At 34.5% G+C, this 15,783-nt stretch overlaps 1 protein-coding gene across 2 annotated transcripts; it reads right to left on the bottom strand.

Moving 5' to 3' along the window:
* Positions 1-267: 267 nt before the first annotated feature.
* On the bottom strand, positions 268-14,655 carry LOC117110279 (branched-chain-amino-acid aminotransferase-like protein 2). Of its 2 annotated transcripts, none has more exons than XM_033252927.1 (2): positions 14,497-14,655; positions 268-4,632 (listed from the first exon to the last, which is right to left on the bottom strand). In XM_033252927.1, the coding sequence occupies exon 2, from the start codon at positions 4,619-4,621 to the stop codon at positions 3,731-3,733; it is 891 nt and encodes a 296-aa protein (XP_033108818.1). In that variant the 5' UTR covers positions 4,622-4,632; positions 14,497-14,655; the 3' UTR covers positions 268-3,730. The 2 variants fall into 2 exon arrangements, with proteins under 2 accessions (XP_033108818.1, XP_033108817.1); XM_033252926.1 differs by lacking the exon at positions 14,497-14,655 and adding an exon at positions 13,473-13,630.
* Positions 14,656-15,783: the final 1,128 nt, after the last annotated feature.

Here is a 15,783-nt window from a genome sequence, read left to right as displayed (position 1 = left end):
TGTCTATCAGTGATGGTCCCTCTCTGGGCACCATTTCGAATTTCTGGATCCACAACTGCAAGGACCACCCCATCTGTACAAAGTTCATGGAATATCCTGGATCCGCGCCTGGTTTCATGTTGTTTGTTGAATAGTCTTTAATGATAATATTAAATTCTAATATGACCACAACATAAGGAAGAACACTCTGTCACTTTCAAAGTTCGGACCAATATACATTTATATTTCCTTAGGCCTAAATCATAAAGAAGTCCACTCCTCAAATGCTTAGCATAGATGGGTAGAGAGAATTTTTATTGACTGTCAATCTCATACATCTACATTTTTAGGAAATTATACGTTTTATGCATGCAAAGACGTGGAAATCTTGTTTTATGTTGTTTGTTAATGGCCTTACAGTCTAATATTATTACAACATTAGGAAGTCCATTCTATAAATGCTTAATAGCATCGTACGGAGAATTCTGATATTTTAACAATATCACTTTTAAATTACACCTATACATTTATCAATATCATTCTACACATATTCCAATTTCCAAAAATATTTACCGTAAGTTTTCAGTGCACGCGTGCGCCGACGTGGAAAGTTTACCGTAACCTAATAATCTTAGGTAATAATATGGTTCTAAAATTCATCTTATGACAACTTTTAAGTCGTTACTTCTTCTTAAAGGAAAAATAATATAATGCAATTCTTTCAATAATTGTACTCTGACCATAACCAAACTTAATATTATTGTACCGCCACCATCGGTGGAAGTAATTAAATATGCATAATTGTCTTCTATGATTGGTTGATTGCCAACATTTCAATGCCTAGTGGATATAATGCTTGGTGGACGAATACAATGCGTAACTCTCATAATAATATCATATTTCGAAAAAATTGTCTGGAGTATATGATCACTTCCTATGATAGATTACATCCACAGGGTGCCCCTAAGCCGGAATCTCAAAAAATGGATAAATTGCGTTTTTCCGAATCACGACAGACTGAGTAAATTAGGCCTACTGGTAAATGTACAAATTTAAGGTTTTATTTTTAAATAACAGAAACTCACAAATTTATATTCAGTACATCCCCGACTGTCTTGGAAATGAGGACGTTATACACACCCTCAGTTGCATACCCTTCGCAACACCCCATCTACTGGATGTACAGGCCTGCAAACTTTACATTTTACTTGCCAATTAATACAGTATTTTACGCTTATTATTTAGATATCTTCTCAAATTTTCATTTACTTATTTTTCCACTTCCAACGCTGTTCGATTTGAAATTCACATACCCTTCATGTCGTTGCTATTCTTCCGGTTCAGTATTAATTTTCAGTCTCTCAGTGCTCGGTGGTCATTTTCGAATTTCTCTTTGATGTAGGCCTACAGTATCAAAGTGTGTTCGTAAATGTTAACCTCTAAGTCTACAATTAGCCTACCTACACCATTGAAGACCTTTTTTTTATAGCATTCTCTAAAATAATGAAATAATAAATCATTAGTTAAAAACTAACAATTAAAATCCGGGTTTCTCTTATAGTGTAATCGTGGAAAAACAAAATATAATAAAATTATATATGCCTTTCAATAAGGTTATAGGAATCAACGCACATGTATATCCTCCCTGTGACTTATTTTTGATTAACCATACATTGTGACATAAATCAAAATAAAAACATAAATAAAAGAACAGTGTACGTTATCACAGTACATCGTGCAGCCGATTTAATTACAGTCACTTTTTGACTAATACTTAGACAATGCAAAATGTATTGTTTTTATTTTTGACTTTGTAGGTGGCATTTCTGACAGAAAAAGTTGAAATTCGCCAGACCACTAGGAACTGCAATCACTTTATATATATATATTTTTAATATTTTGACTCTCACTCTGACCTTCGCGCTGGCGAACGGTGTACATATAGTGTTTTTTTTTTAAAGGTCATTGTATGTGAACCAGAAATGAGGTTTTTAAATGATCAATGGTACATATTGACAATAGATCACCATATTGTTAGCAAAGCCCTTTCTGCTCATTTTTATTTCTTGGTTTACTGGTTTTATGTATAAGTAAATTTTCTGCAAAATGTTTAAAAATAGAAAAAAAAATGATATACAAACTAATATATGCACATCGTATTAAAAGTTAACCTTTAAGAGGTATGATTGTGATTGAGCTGATCCTCTTTTAAGTGTTCAATGTAATGCAATGCACTTTCTATGTGAGTGTCATGATAAAGTAAGAAATTATATAAAATTAAAAGAACATAATTTATAAAGCTAAGTTGAAATAAACGTTGTTATGGTTACTCTTTATGATCTGCTTAATACGTGAAATACAATGTATTATAAAGAAGGAAGACAATAAGTAACATCACATATCTTGGGGGGTTTTTTTAACTAATGATAAAATTTGTGTTTACAATACACATTTCTGGTAAAATGTTGAATACATCCTGTGTAACAGCCCCGTTTATAAGTGTATAAATTATATTTTAATGTAAATATTAATTTTAAAAATCTGCTGAAATGGCTTTTATTAAGGTTGGAAATTGTGCTAGCTTAGGTGTAAACACAAGTCTAAAATATAAAGGAAAATATATTGAATTAGAAAAAAACATATGCATTCGTAATGAATGTAATGAAAATGACGTGGTCTTTTTTGTATATTCTGTTGCAAAATATAAAATTGGGAGACACCCGCAAAAGAGAAAAAAAAAATAATAAGCTAACTTTGAAGTTCACATAGAAAGCCGTTTCTCTTTTATTTTAAAAATTTGTACTCCACCACCCTATGCTTAGCTATTATTTTAATCATGTAAAAAAAATTGAGATCAATGGCTGTTTTTTATTTTGTATTGTATATTTAATAGTTTGAACCAGAATGGAAATAGGTTTGCTTTTTTATTGGTACTTTATTGTCTTTTCATCAATGAATGTTATTTTGTATTCAGAATAAAGGAATTAAAAAAAATTGTATGACTGTGCAAAATGTTTGTGTAATGATATACTATTATAGTAAAGTCCATTTTAAAACTCCATAATGCCTCATTTAATGTAGTATACAGTCCATATAGATTAGTTATAAAATATTAGTCCAAAATATACAGTACGGTGGTTTAATATGGCTAGGAGACCATAGAACAGCTTATGGAAAATAGGTTACAGAAAGAGATATATGATGTTTTGAAAGGCCGAAATGAATATGCAATAAATGTGTAATATAACAACATATGTTTGGATTTTAAGGAGCGCATACCCGCAAGAATGGGGGAAGTCGTTACATTATCTATTCGAGATGAGACTGAAATATAACAAAAGCTACACTTTTTCGACTGTGTAAGTTTATTTCGTAACTTGTCGGCAGTTTGAACCATATGGAAGCTAGTGCATTATACGCTTTCTAAGTGGAACCATTATTATTACTATGTATTATAATACGTATTTTTTTTGTTCATAATGTTTAATGAATGTAATGGTTTTTTTTTTAAGGGTCAACTTCACTAGAATATAAATCTTATGTTAATTTACTCAATACCGTATCTCATACTATTAAATATATCTCTTAGTGATCAACAAACACCACTAACCCACTACAAAAGCAACCTGAGTAGACCTAACTAATCAGTTGTCACCTGTAACTTCTGTCAATCAACTACCTGAACAATAACGGCACTGAATATTTTACAGTACCATAGAAATCAATTACAGTGAGGAGGAAATACACCCTCCTATAGCCCCAAATCTGTCTTCTCTGCTGTCAATCGGAGAGCGTACATTTTTTCGTAATAGGGCATCGCTGCGTCAATGCAAGTGTTGACATCATTTGGCAAGTCAGCTCGATCTGGCGCTGGATTAGGCTTAACAAATTTCTGGCTAGAAAATGCTTTTTCATAATAGCCAATTAATTCGTGTCCTTGTAAAAACACCTTCGGTATCTTCCATTCCTGTACTATACCATCTCCAGCATTCCAACTCATCAGTTTATCTGTATACTCAATTCCTATGCCGTCACAAAACTGCCTCAAAATTGACTCCGGATTTTCTAGAAGATCATCGGAATCAATAATGACGGGGTTTGGTTCGATTCCTGTTCTTACGAGATGCTCGTAAAGTTCGAAACTTTCTCCAAATCCGTATTTCTCAGGAATGCTGGCACCATTGTTCTCCATTAGGTTTGTACCAAGAGACAATGCATCATTATATGCGACAAGCAGTTTCTTCCAAGATGCAAATGTTTTGGCAGGATTTCGAATCAAGAATGCGTGGCGATATCCCTTCGGCAACATATTTATCTTCCAGGTGATAGCGTATGAAAAGTCTTTAACAAACACCACTTTCTTACCTGGATAATTTGCCTCCAGAATATTTTCTTTCACAAACTGGTAAGTGGCCTTGTCTGCATCCCAACAACCAGAATCGCATTCCAACTTTATCTTATCACTTTTAGCGACGAAATGTTCACGAAAATGTCGTTTACTTTCTGGGCCCACTTTAAATGCGCACTCAAATGGTTCTTGTATAATTTGCACATCATCTAGATTACTCATGCATTTTACAAAGGCAGTGGAGACAGTGCGGGGTATACTCCAAAGAATCACACGAACCTGGGTATCACTCATTCTTGTAATATCTAAAAGATAAAAAACAATAATGGTAATAATAACTGTATCAATAATATTAATAGCTGTCTCAGTTATGTAAACCAAAATTGTTTGGTCGTGCACGGCGTGTACAAACAAAATCCTCGGTTAAAGATAATATCAGATATAAATCCGAACCGAATCTTAAATCGTACCTATTACAGGTCCGTAAGGACGATTTTTATTGGGTGGGTTTGAATTTGTAGAAAGTGGACCAATATGGCTCCAAGAGGGGTGGGGTGCGCTAAGGGGTTCTATAATTTGAGGTCTTATTTAATCAATTTCTGAAAATACATGTCTTAAACGGCTTTCAGTGGCGGAAAAGGGGATTTGAAGACTGCAGGGCCGTGGATACACTTTCACAGATACAAGAGATACCACCTCAGTCACCATGGTTTGGGGCTGGGGGAGAAAATTTATGATTATGGCACCTCCGATTGACCAGAAATTGAACTCTCAAAAGATTTGAATACCTTTTTCTTTTTTTCCATTTTTTTTTTCTAATTTTGGAAAAATTTAGCACTGGACTTGAATCCGCCACTGTCAGTTTTTCGGATCTAGGAAGACGGAATAGATTGGGCAAGGGGACAGACTTTCACAGATTGAGGGTCAATAACACCTGAGCCCTACCATGGTTGGGGCTAAGGAAATTGAAAATTTATGATTATGGTACCTCTAGATGATGGCCGGAGATGGCACTCTCAGGCCAAAATTTGAATATAAATTTCTTTTCTTTTTTAAAATAATTTTTACAAATTTAAGGGGTGGAGTGGAGGAGCACCACCATTGGGAATAGTGCTGCACAGTCTAGAAGCACAGATATATTAGGAAAAATGTCATCATCACATTCCTTCATCGCTGCTGCTGCTGGGGATGGACGTTGGTTAGAGCATGGACCTATTAATAGGTCCATGGTTAGAGGATCCAGAGCTTTATTGACAATCACACCATATTATCAGATATATTTGTCTAGCAAATATATCTTTCTGTATTGTTTTTGACGTTTCTTTGTGTACCGTACTATTATATTTCTTGCTCTAACCAGTCTAGCATTCGCCATGGCGAACGGTGCGAAGATTTAAATCTAGGCCTGCTGTATCAAGATGATTTTAGTGAAACTTAAAAAGAAGATGAGTTTATACGCGGTGAACAGTGGCGGATTTAAGGGCAGATCTGCTGCCCCCCCCCCCCCATGCCCAAATCTTTTTAAAAAAATATTTAAAAAAGTGGAGAAAAAAGGAAATTACATTCAAATTTAAGTCTGAGAGTGCTATTTCCGACCATCTACAGGTGCCATAATCATAATTGTTCTAACCTCATACCCAACCATGGTGGGGCTGAGGTTGATGGACCGTCTATCTGTTAAACCTTCTCCCAGCCCCGTCTATTCCTGGATCCGCCACTGGTTAATCATTGACACGCAAGCGGTGGGGAAAACACTCAAATTCCTCAAAAAAACGTATATAAATATAGTTAAAAGTCGTTGTTTGTACGATAAATTAGAGGAGGTCCTAGTTTGAAACTGCTCTGATTAGTCAAGAAGGTTAGGTGGATGGATTTTTGAAAAGTCAGATTCAGGAGGAATAAAAAGTGTGGATATGTTGTAGAACTGATTTTTCCAAGACAGAAAAAAATTGTTTGACGAAAAACTAAGGAACGGTTCTACGATTCTACAACATATCAAGTTTCCCATCCGGGGTCTGACTTTAAGCACTATCCCAAGATGGTAAATAAATTTAACAAAACCTCTTTTGGGATTTTTGTTATCAAGACCTAGCCTCCCACTGGTTTCTTTATAGTCAACTATTTGCCTTTTTTATGTTCCGGTCAACATTTTTAAAGTCACTAATAGCCTACACCCTCTACCACCAGCAGTCTGTAACCTGTCTATTATTTTTTACTTCGGGAGTGTGCGAATAATAACCAATCATCACACTTTTATCATTCATTAATTTATTTTTGTTATAACAATGGCAATACTGTAATAACAATAGGAACATCAACAATGATAATAATTTTAATGATGATTGTAGTAATAAGGCATATACCGGTACGTGTATGTTATTATAGACTACTATTGTCAATAGTGCCAATGTCGATAAAATAATTATAACGATATTAAGTAATAATGAATAAGAATGATAATAGACGATAATAACAAATAATAAAAGAAACAAGCCCTATAATTAGTTCAGTAATATACTGGACAGCACAAAAATATAGGCCTACGTCACAAATGGCTTAGTTGGAAAATAGTTTATTCTAGTCTGAAATATCGACGTAGGCTACGAAGTCAAAGTCAATTAAGTCGACGAGGATTAACTGCAATACAATAATGAATTTGTTTTACATTATCAAAATCATCAAAATGCCTAAAAACATTAATAAATGTGATCAATATAGTGGTTCTATATCGATAAATATTAACACATCAACAATGAATATGAGCAGTGTATCAAGCCTTATAAAGTTAAAATCGGTTTAATATTTATTTGGTGTGTTACTAACTTACGTTGTGTTTGTTCTGATTACTAATACAACCTGTTTCACCTGTTTTATATCTTCTTTATCGTAAGTTCCATACATTTCTGAGACACGTGTTTTGTTTTCGACTTTATCAATGTATGAAAATCATTACAATAATTAAAACAATAAAAAAAAATGTGTATTGTCTTATTTTGTACTCATTGTATCATATTCATTAAAACTACAGTCAGGTTACATCTAATGTCTAATGCTTTTACAACGTAAATTGTCGGCGCACAAAGAGAGATAAGACAGAATACCAACAAGGCACCACACTGTGTGCTGGGTTGTTGACCCAGTTTTCCACGACGTGGGGGGAATAATACGGAAAGAGGTTATTTTGAAATTTGTTTTGTGTGTTGGCGGGTAAGAGGTTGGCCTAAGGGGTAAAATTTACATGAATCGTCCATATCAAAGTTGTCTTCGCTGTCTGTATTAGCTGTGATCCATAAACTTCTCATTGGCTTGTTATCGCCTGCTGTGAGAAGACCCCTCAATTATATTGTGGCAAGGAACACCAACCAACAAACTAGCGACCCACAAAATCTGATGGCCGACGAGGACTCCTGGCGAAGCATTGCAAACTCTTTCTCGAATTAGTCTGCATGATTTTCATAACCGGTACGGGAACCGGTATACTATCAGGGACGCACAATCAAAGGGTTATATTAAGATTAAGACCTACGTACAATCATGGAGGAATTAGTTTAGGGTACAATCATAGCACAATACACATAGAAGAATTTTTAAGTGGAAAGCCTGATAAGTCCTTGGTTGTATTATAAGGGTTTGGTTTATCTAAACAAAACAGTAAACTCTTTACCCTACTATACAGCCGGATAAGGGATTATCGCCTTGCGTAGTGCTGCACCTCAGTACTACAAAGAAAGGGAAAACGTCAAAAGGCTCCATAGACAGTACATAAAAATGAAAGACCATGATAAGGCTTAAAAAGCAATTATTGTTGGTAATCATACTAACAAAAGCGAAATTATGCAAAGTCTCTCATTTAAAAATTCTCGAAAAAAAAGTTAATTGATCTGTTAATATTGAAAAAAGGTGGCCCTTCATGTACAGACTATTGAGATCCAGTATTATTGGAGTGAGAATTAACGACATTTGGTTTGGGGGATTTTTTTGGTCAGATGACGTTGTCTTGATTGCTAATAATGAACGCGAAATGTTTAGAATGCTGGACTTACAATAAGTCCTGCTGGCAAATGCATTGATAAAAATAAATTCTGGAAATTAGGCGATCATGATATTTCAGAAGTTCACTCTTTATAAATACTAGGGTGTGTATATATCACGAAATTTAAGTGACACCTTCATTTTGAAAATATAGTTAAGAAAGGTAATCGAATTATTATATTAAATAATTGGCAAATGTAATGATGTTAATCGGGTTTATTTCGGGGATATTTTATGGAGAGCAATTGCTTTATCATCAATTAATTACGCAAGTTCTGTGAGCAAATGCAAATGCAAATGTCACATTGATAAACTTGAGAAACTACAACTCCAAATGGCTTTAAAAGCATCTCGTAACGCTCTCCTTGAACGCGCCTTATGGTGGTCTTGGTTGGACACCTATATCCGACATGCAAAATAATTGCTATTTTAGGGACTACAACTACAAATGTTTAAGCTGTGTAGAAACAATATTTCATAAAGGTAATGCAAATGAGGCCTATATTTGATTATAATTCGACTAAGGTCCAAGATTTCTTCAATCCACACTGGGCTATCGCTACCAAGGGAGGTCTTGGACAATACAGTTATTAAAAAGAAGACAATACGTGAAATAAAACCATTTTTGGTAGCATTGACACGACAAAATGGAACATAAAGCAGATTACATTTAGAATTACGTGTACGACATCCAATAGCTTTAACATGAAATGAGAACAAGGAAATTAAGTTACAATCAAACAGAGAATTCACACACTTATACAGAAACTGAAGATCAAAGACAGAACGACGAGAAACGAGAGAAAGGAGGGAAACGGACAACACAGAACAATGACAAGTAGAATAAACAAAACGATCCTGAACCTTTTGAAGACGAGTACAATGAGTAGAAGAAAACGAATTAGTTACAACACTACAATACTCAAGATGAGGGTCAGCAAGTGAGATGTATAGTTTAATCAAGGTTTCAGAATTTTTAAAACACCAGCAGTTACGACGTATCATACCCGGCATTCTATTAGCTTTACTAACTACGGCATTAACTTGAGGAATAAAGTTTAAATGACAGTCAATAATAATACCAAGATCTTTATGATGGTCAACTCTTTCAAGAATGTGATTATTAATATTATATGCATATTGGATATAACGTTTTTTTGTTGGTAATTGTCATTACTTTACATTTAGGTAGATTTAAACTCAGCTTCCATGTCGTGGTCCAACTAAAGAGACTGCAAAGATCATTCTGAAGTGAATTGGAATCATTAGGAGAAGTAATAGTTTTAAAAAGTTTAAGATCATCAGCAAAGAGTAAGCAAGAGGAGGACAAATTAGGAGGAAGGTCATTGATAAAAAATATTTAAAAGGATGGGGGCCAAGGATCGAGCCTTGAGGAACTCCGGAAGGTACAGTGAGCCAATCAGAGGTTTGACCTTGGAAGACAACACGCTGTTGTCTGCCATTAAGGTAGCTAATAAAAAGATTAAGAAGGGAGCCAGAAATACCAAATTTACAAAGTTTATGAATAAGAAGTTGATAGGAAACAAGGTCAAATACTTTAGAAAAATCAGTGTAGATAATATCAAGTTGGATTTTACTTTCGATAGTAAGATTGGTAAGGCAAGATCTTTTAGGGTAAAACCCATGTTGATAGGGGCTAAGTACAGGGGATACATGATTAAAAAGGTGACGAAAAATTATGCGTTCAAAAATTTTGGAAAGGGTAGGAAGTAAAGAAATTGGATGATAATTATTAACTAGGGATTTGTCACCTCCCTTGTGAATTGGAATGACATCAGCCCTTTTCCAAAGAGCGGGAAATGTTCCATGGGCTAAGGATTGATAAAAGATACGGCTTAGAGGATAAGAAAAAGAGTCGGCACCAAGTTTGAAAATTTTTTTAAGCATAAGATCATTACCGGTGGCTTTACGTGTATCAATACATTTAAGAAGATCAGCGATATGGGATCTCTCAATAGGAATAGAGCGAAGTTTACCAAGAGGATAGTCGGGAAGAGGGGGAAGATCTTCAGAAGGACCACCAGCATTGAAGATTGAGTGAAAATAGTTATTAAACATATCAGCTTTATCTTCAGGCTTAAAAACAGATGTACCTCCATGGTTCAAAGCTGAAGATTGAGAGTCATTCGATTTATAAGACTTCTTCATCCAAGACCAAATGTTTTTGTTGTTATTTTTAATTTCATTAGCAAGTGACTGTAAGTAGGAGTAATACTTACTTCTACAAAGTTTTTTGAAATTGGTACGAGGTATTTTAAAGCTAATATAGAAGTCAGTAGGATGATTTTTCTTATCTTTAAAAGATTGTTCTTTTATTTTAAGTCTAGTAAGAAGTTCAGCATCGAACTATGAAGGTAGTTTTCTACGAGGTCTGTACGTTGGAACAAGATCTCGGACAGTACCGTAGCTAAAACTAAATCATAAAGTAGGTCTAATGAATCATCCACATTATTACACAAGTCTAAAAGATTCCAAGGAATATGATTAAGTGTTTCAATTAGGTCAACATTGTTTAATTTTTTAAAATTATGAAAATATTTGAAATTTGTTATATTACGTGCAGTATTATAGGTATTATAATAAAAACTATATGAACAAATTAAAGACGAATGGTCAGAATTAAAAATATCATTATTACAAAATACACTTTTAGAAATATCCTTATTGCAAAACACCAAATCTAAAACATTAACACGTAGGTTCATTATTGCACTGATAAAAAGAGTCCAAAAACTTTTGCTCATTGGCATTGTGAGAGGATGGTACCTCAGACCATAAAATATTAGAAAAGTTAAAATCACCAAAAACAAGAAGATCAGCGTCAGGTTGCTGGCTAGAAATTTGTTCCAATGCTGAGCTTATAAGTTCAGTGTAGCAAGCATCCTTATCTGGAGGACGGTAAATAATGCCAATGATGAGTTTCTTTCTACGAGAGGCATGGATTTCGACAAAAATGGCTTCTAGGTTAGCACAGTTAGCAATCTGAAGTCTCTTTGAATGAAAGCGATCGGACACCAGAAGCAAAACTCCTCCTCCTCAGTCTTCTACCATCGTCACGGTCTCTCCTGTATAGATGAAATCCAGCAACTGACAATTCAACATCCAGTACGGTATCGTTAAGCCAGATTTCACACAAGCCAACAACTTGGAATTTGTTGGTTAATAAATGACTAACAAGTTCTGTTTTGTTACATGTTACCTTATTTTTCAGACTTCGTATATTCTGGTAATATACACATTCAGGTTATTATGCTCAGATCGATCCGACGAATCAGATGGTCCCGGATTAGGTTCCACATCGCCACTTAATAACAGTATAGTAAAAGTCGCAGCAGCATGAGCGTAGTATAAACAAGGGGCACTGTATTTATTCCGTTTAGGAAAAACAAAAGTCAGAGAGTGATGAGAACAAATGCTCGGAACATAAAACAGTGTAGCCCAGCAGGACGCAGCAAGTCTAGAATACAACACAAAACGATCCATTGGAATGCCAATCCATGCTACAGCTGTACTACGTATAGGCCTAGATTTCACATCGTGGTGGAGCAAGTTGAAATCATTAAAAACATGAACAAAGTCAACAACACAACAATTAGTAGCGTGCAATTCCCTTTCCCTTTCCACTCCGTGATCAGAGTTCGAACTAAGGTTAATAATGGCATGATGTAGAGAAAGTACAAGCATAGACACACCGCCAAAAATGTGTGGTATGTTTAGTAGCCGGCGTAGTGGTCATTATCATTCACGGTGTGGTTAAATCGAACAAATAAAATACACTACCGCTGAGTTGAGTAAAACAGGACCAAAGCTTTATTCTTCCAGCACAGGGACGTATCCAGGGGGGATACCCTTTGTACACAGTGTTAAAATTTTAAAGCTTATTCTTGAGCCAATACAAATTCTTTCCTGGGATCACTCAAAATGAATACTTCTAAACATGTAAATATGCATCAGTACACGTTATACATAGGCCTAATAAAACACATAGGCCTAAGCGTGATTTAAAAAAATCTTAAATCCATAAATCTCAGGCCAGGTCTTTTAAGATAGAAATGCGATACTGTGGTTCAATTTCGTTTTTATCCTTTTGCAAGTTTCTCTAAATGTTTGTTTACTACTAATAGTAATGATAATAATAACAATGATGATGATGACGATAGTAATCATTGATATTAATATTAATAACAATAAAAAGTGAAGAAAATCATGCTAAATGCGAAAAAAAGTTGTGATTTGTTGATCATAATTTTATAGAATATATAGTTAAAGCTTAGTAAGCTATAATTAGGCCTAAGTTGTCCTGGATATTAAGTAGATCCCTGATAAAAGATCATGAGAAATTTGTTGGCGTTTCATTTTGACTATAATGGTAATGTGATGATGATGAATTTTACTATATAAAAGTGTCATTTCCGGCCATCTCGAGAGGTATTTCCTCAAATTTTCTCACCTCAGCCCCACCATGGCTGGTTGTGAAATCACGTTTTTGAAGTAGTCCTATGTAAAGTACATACTCAAAGACAATGTTTTTAAGCTTTTTTTTTCTATGGTACCATCACACACATTAATAAGAATAAGATCTCGCTAAGTGCACCGATAACTCCTGGAAATTCTTTTTCCCGCCTGCCACCCCTTCCTATTCCAATACACTAGGGCGCTACGGCACCCTGAGTGCCTGCCGCTGGCTTGTTGGCCACTTTTTAATAGATTTTAATAAATAACGACAAAATTCATGGAGGTTATCAGATTATGTGTTACATTAATTAAATAATAATAACATTAATAACTTTATAGTTTCTCTTTTGTAACAGGCACAATTGTTTAAGAGATGTGCAACAAGAAAATCACAATACTAGTGTAACGTAATATACATTTGTCTTCCTATAAGACGTTTCTTACTCAGATACACTGTGTAAATTAATGATTTATCAGTATTTTGTATTGAGGGTGGTGGTCAAGAATGGACGGGTTCACACATCTAATTCTCAGACCAGTAGACATAAATGTCTTATCCTAAAATCTTTACAATTAAAACATAGCCTATTTGTATATATAACATATAACATATTTTTTATAATAAAATATAACTCACCAAAACTAGTAGAGTTTCACTGACCAATGTATAAAGTTATCTTTAAAGAATCGTTTAATCTAAAATACTTTCTGAAGTCGAGATCCTGTCCGCAATAATCTGCATCTGATGTTGTATCGGCAGAGTCTCGGACCTAATAACGTATGACCTTTGACTGTCATTCTTCACAGTATGCGGCTATTTAGGTGGGATTACAACTGTACAGTAATGAATGCCTTAAGTATTTGTACAACGGTTGAATAATTCAGTGAAAGTTGGACTACTCTACTCGGCTCATGGATACTCCTTCCATTGCACTCATAAACGTTTACTTTTTAATCATTTAAATTTTTGTTTATTTTAATTTTATTTTGTGAAGTGTTTTCTTTGTAATTTAGATGCACCACCAGATGCCATGGTGTGTGTCACTGAAACAAATGTGCTTCCAATACAGTTCAGTTCAGAACCGTTACAAATATTATTGATAATGTTTGTTCTAATTGGTTTGCCATGCACCCTTCTACGAAGATTTCAAATACAGCTTAACTCTGCTGCTCGACTTGTGTCTGGTATTCCCAAATTTGAACATATTAGTCCCACACTTAAGAAACTGCACTGGCTTCCAATTATGCTTCCAATCAACCAGAAAATTAATTTCAAAGTGCTTCTTTATATATACAGGTCTCCCAATGAAAGACCCCTCCAAAGAGAGACCACCTCCAATTAAAGACCACTTTCTTGTGGTCCCGATTGAACGCCTATGTTTTATCATTAGCTGTTCCCTCCAATTAAAGACTCCCTCTAATTAGAGACCAAAGACCAAGGTTTTGATGGATCCGACTGAAAATTTTCCCTCCAAATAAAGACCACTTTATAAATAATAATAAAAAAATAAATACTAATTGTAATGCATTTTTTGTAAAATAATTGTGTACATTTCTACATACATAATGGACCAGTCTTATCCTAAAATCTTCTCAATTAAAACGTAGCCTATTTGTATATATAACATATGACATATTTTTTATAATAAAATATAACTCACCAAAACTAGTATAGAGTTTCACTGACCAATATATAAAGTTATCTTTAAAGAATCGTTATTCAAAAATACTTTCTGAAGTCGAGATTCTGTCCGCAATAATCTGCATCTGATGTTGTATAGGCAGATTCTCCAACCTAATAACGTATGACCTTTGATTGTCATTCTTCACAATATGCAGCTATTTAGGTGCGATTAAAACTGTACAGTAATGAATGCCTTAAGTATTTGTACAACGGTTGAGTAATTCATTGAAAGTTGGACTGCTCTATTCGGCTCATGGATACTCCTTCCATTGCACTCATAAACGTTTACTTTTTCATAATTTAAATTTTTGTATATTCTAATTTTTTTTGTGAAGTGTTTTCTTTGTAATTTAGATGCACCACCAGATGCCATGGTGTGTGTCACTGAAACAAATGTGCTTCCAATACAGTTCAGTTCAGAACGGTTACAAATATTAATGATAATATTTGTTCTAATTGGTTTGCCTTGCACCCTTCTACGAAGATTTCATATAAAGCTTAACTCTACTGCTCGACTTTTGTCTGGTATTCCCAAATTTGAACATATTAGTCCCACACTTAAGAAACTGCACTGGCTTCCAATCATGCTTCCAATCAACCAGCAAATTAATTTCAAAGTGCTTCTTTATATATACAGGTCTCCCAATGAAAGACCCCTCCAAAGAGAGACCACCTCCAATTAAAGACCACTTTCTTGTGGTCCCGATTGAACGCCTATGTTTTATCATTAGCTGTTCCCTCCAATTAAAGACTCCCTCTAATTAGAGACCAAAGACCAAGGTTTTGATGGACCCGACTGAAAATCTTCCCTCCAATTAAAGACCACTTTATAAATAATAATAAAAAAATAAATACTAATTGTAATGCATTTTTTGTAAAATAAATGTGTACATTTCTACGTACATCATAATACCATGCATTTTTTTGCTCTACTAAGATGATATTTTGCGTATACTTTCTCCATTTTAAATGTATAGAAGTGCTCAATTCCGTTGATCATTATTCCTACTTCCATTTCATTTCTGCAATCCCCTGCTAGAAGCTTTCTAGTTTTTATAATATTTTATTTTCCACAATCCACATATCTTAATCCTAGTATTTAGCCATAGGCCTACTAGAGATTCTCTGTCTCCACTGCAGATAAAAGTGCATGGCACTTTCATCCCATATCCTGCTACTCTATTTACTGTCTTCCCAGTGATGACAGCTCTATCTCAGTTTCAACATCGCTTTAGAAACAAGCTGACATATTTATTTGTTTTGG

This window comes from Anneissia japonica, unplaced genomic scaffold (assembly GCF_011630105.1).
Source record: "Anneissia japonica isolate Jap-2015-1 unplaced genomic scaffold, ASM1163010v1 scaffold673_len1821605_cov196, whole genome shotgun sequence".
In the NCBI taxonomy this organism is placed as follows: domain Eukaryota; kingdom Metazoa; phylum Echinodermata; class Crinoidea; order Comatulida; family Comatulidae; genus Anneissia; species Anneissia japonica.
The sequence above is the reverse complement of the archived record's forward strand: the minus strand, read 5'-3'. Positions and strand labels throughout refer to the sequence as shown.

What these genes read in the sequence shown, in the direction of transcription:
- LOC117110279 (XM_033252927.1), bottom strand. Translation starts at nt 4,621, where the DNA reads ATGAGTGATACCCAGGTTCGTGTGATTCTTTGGAGTATACCCCGCACT.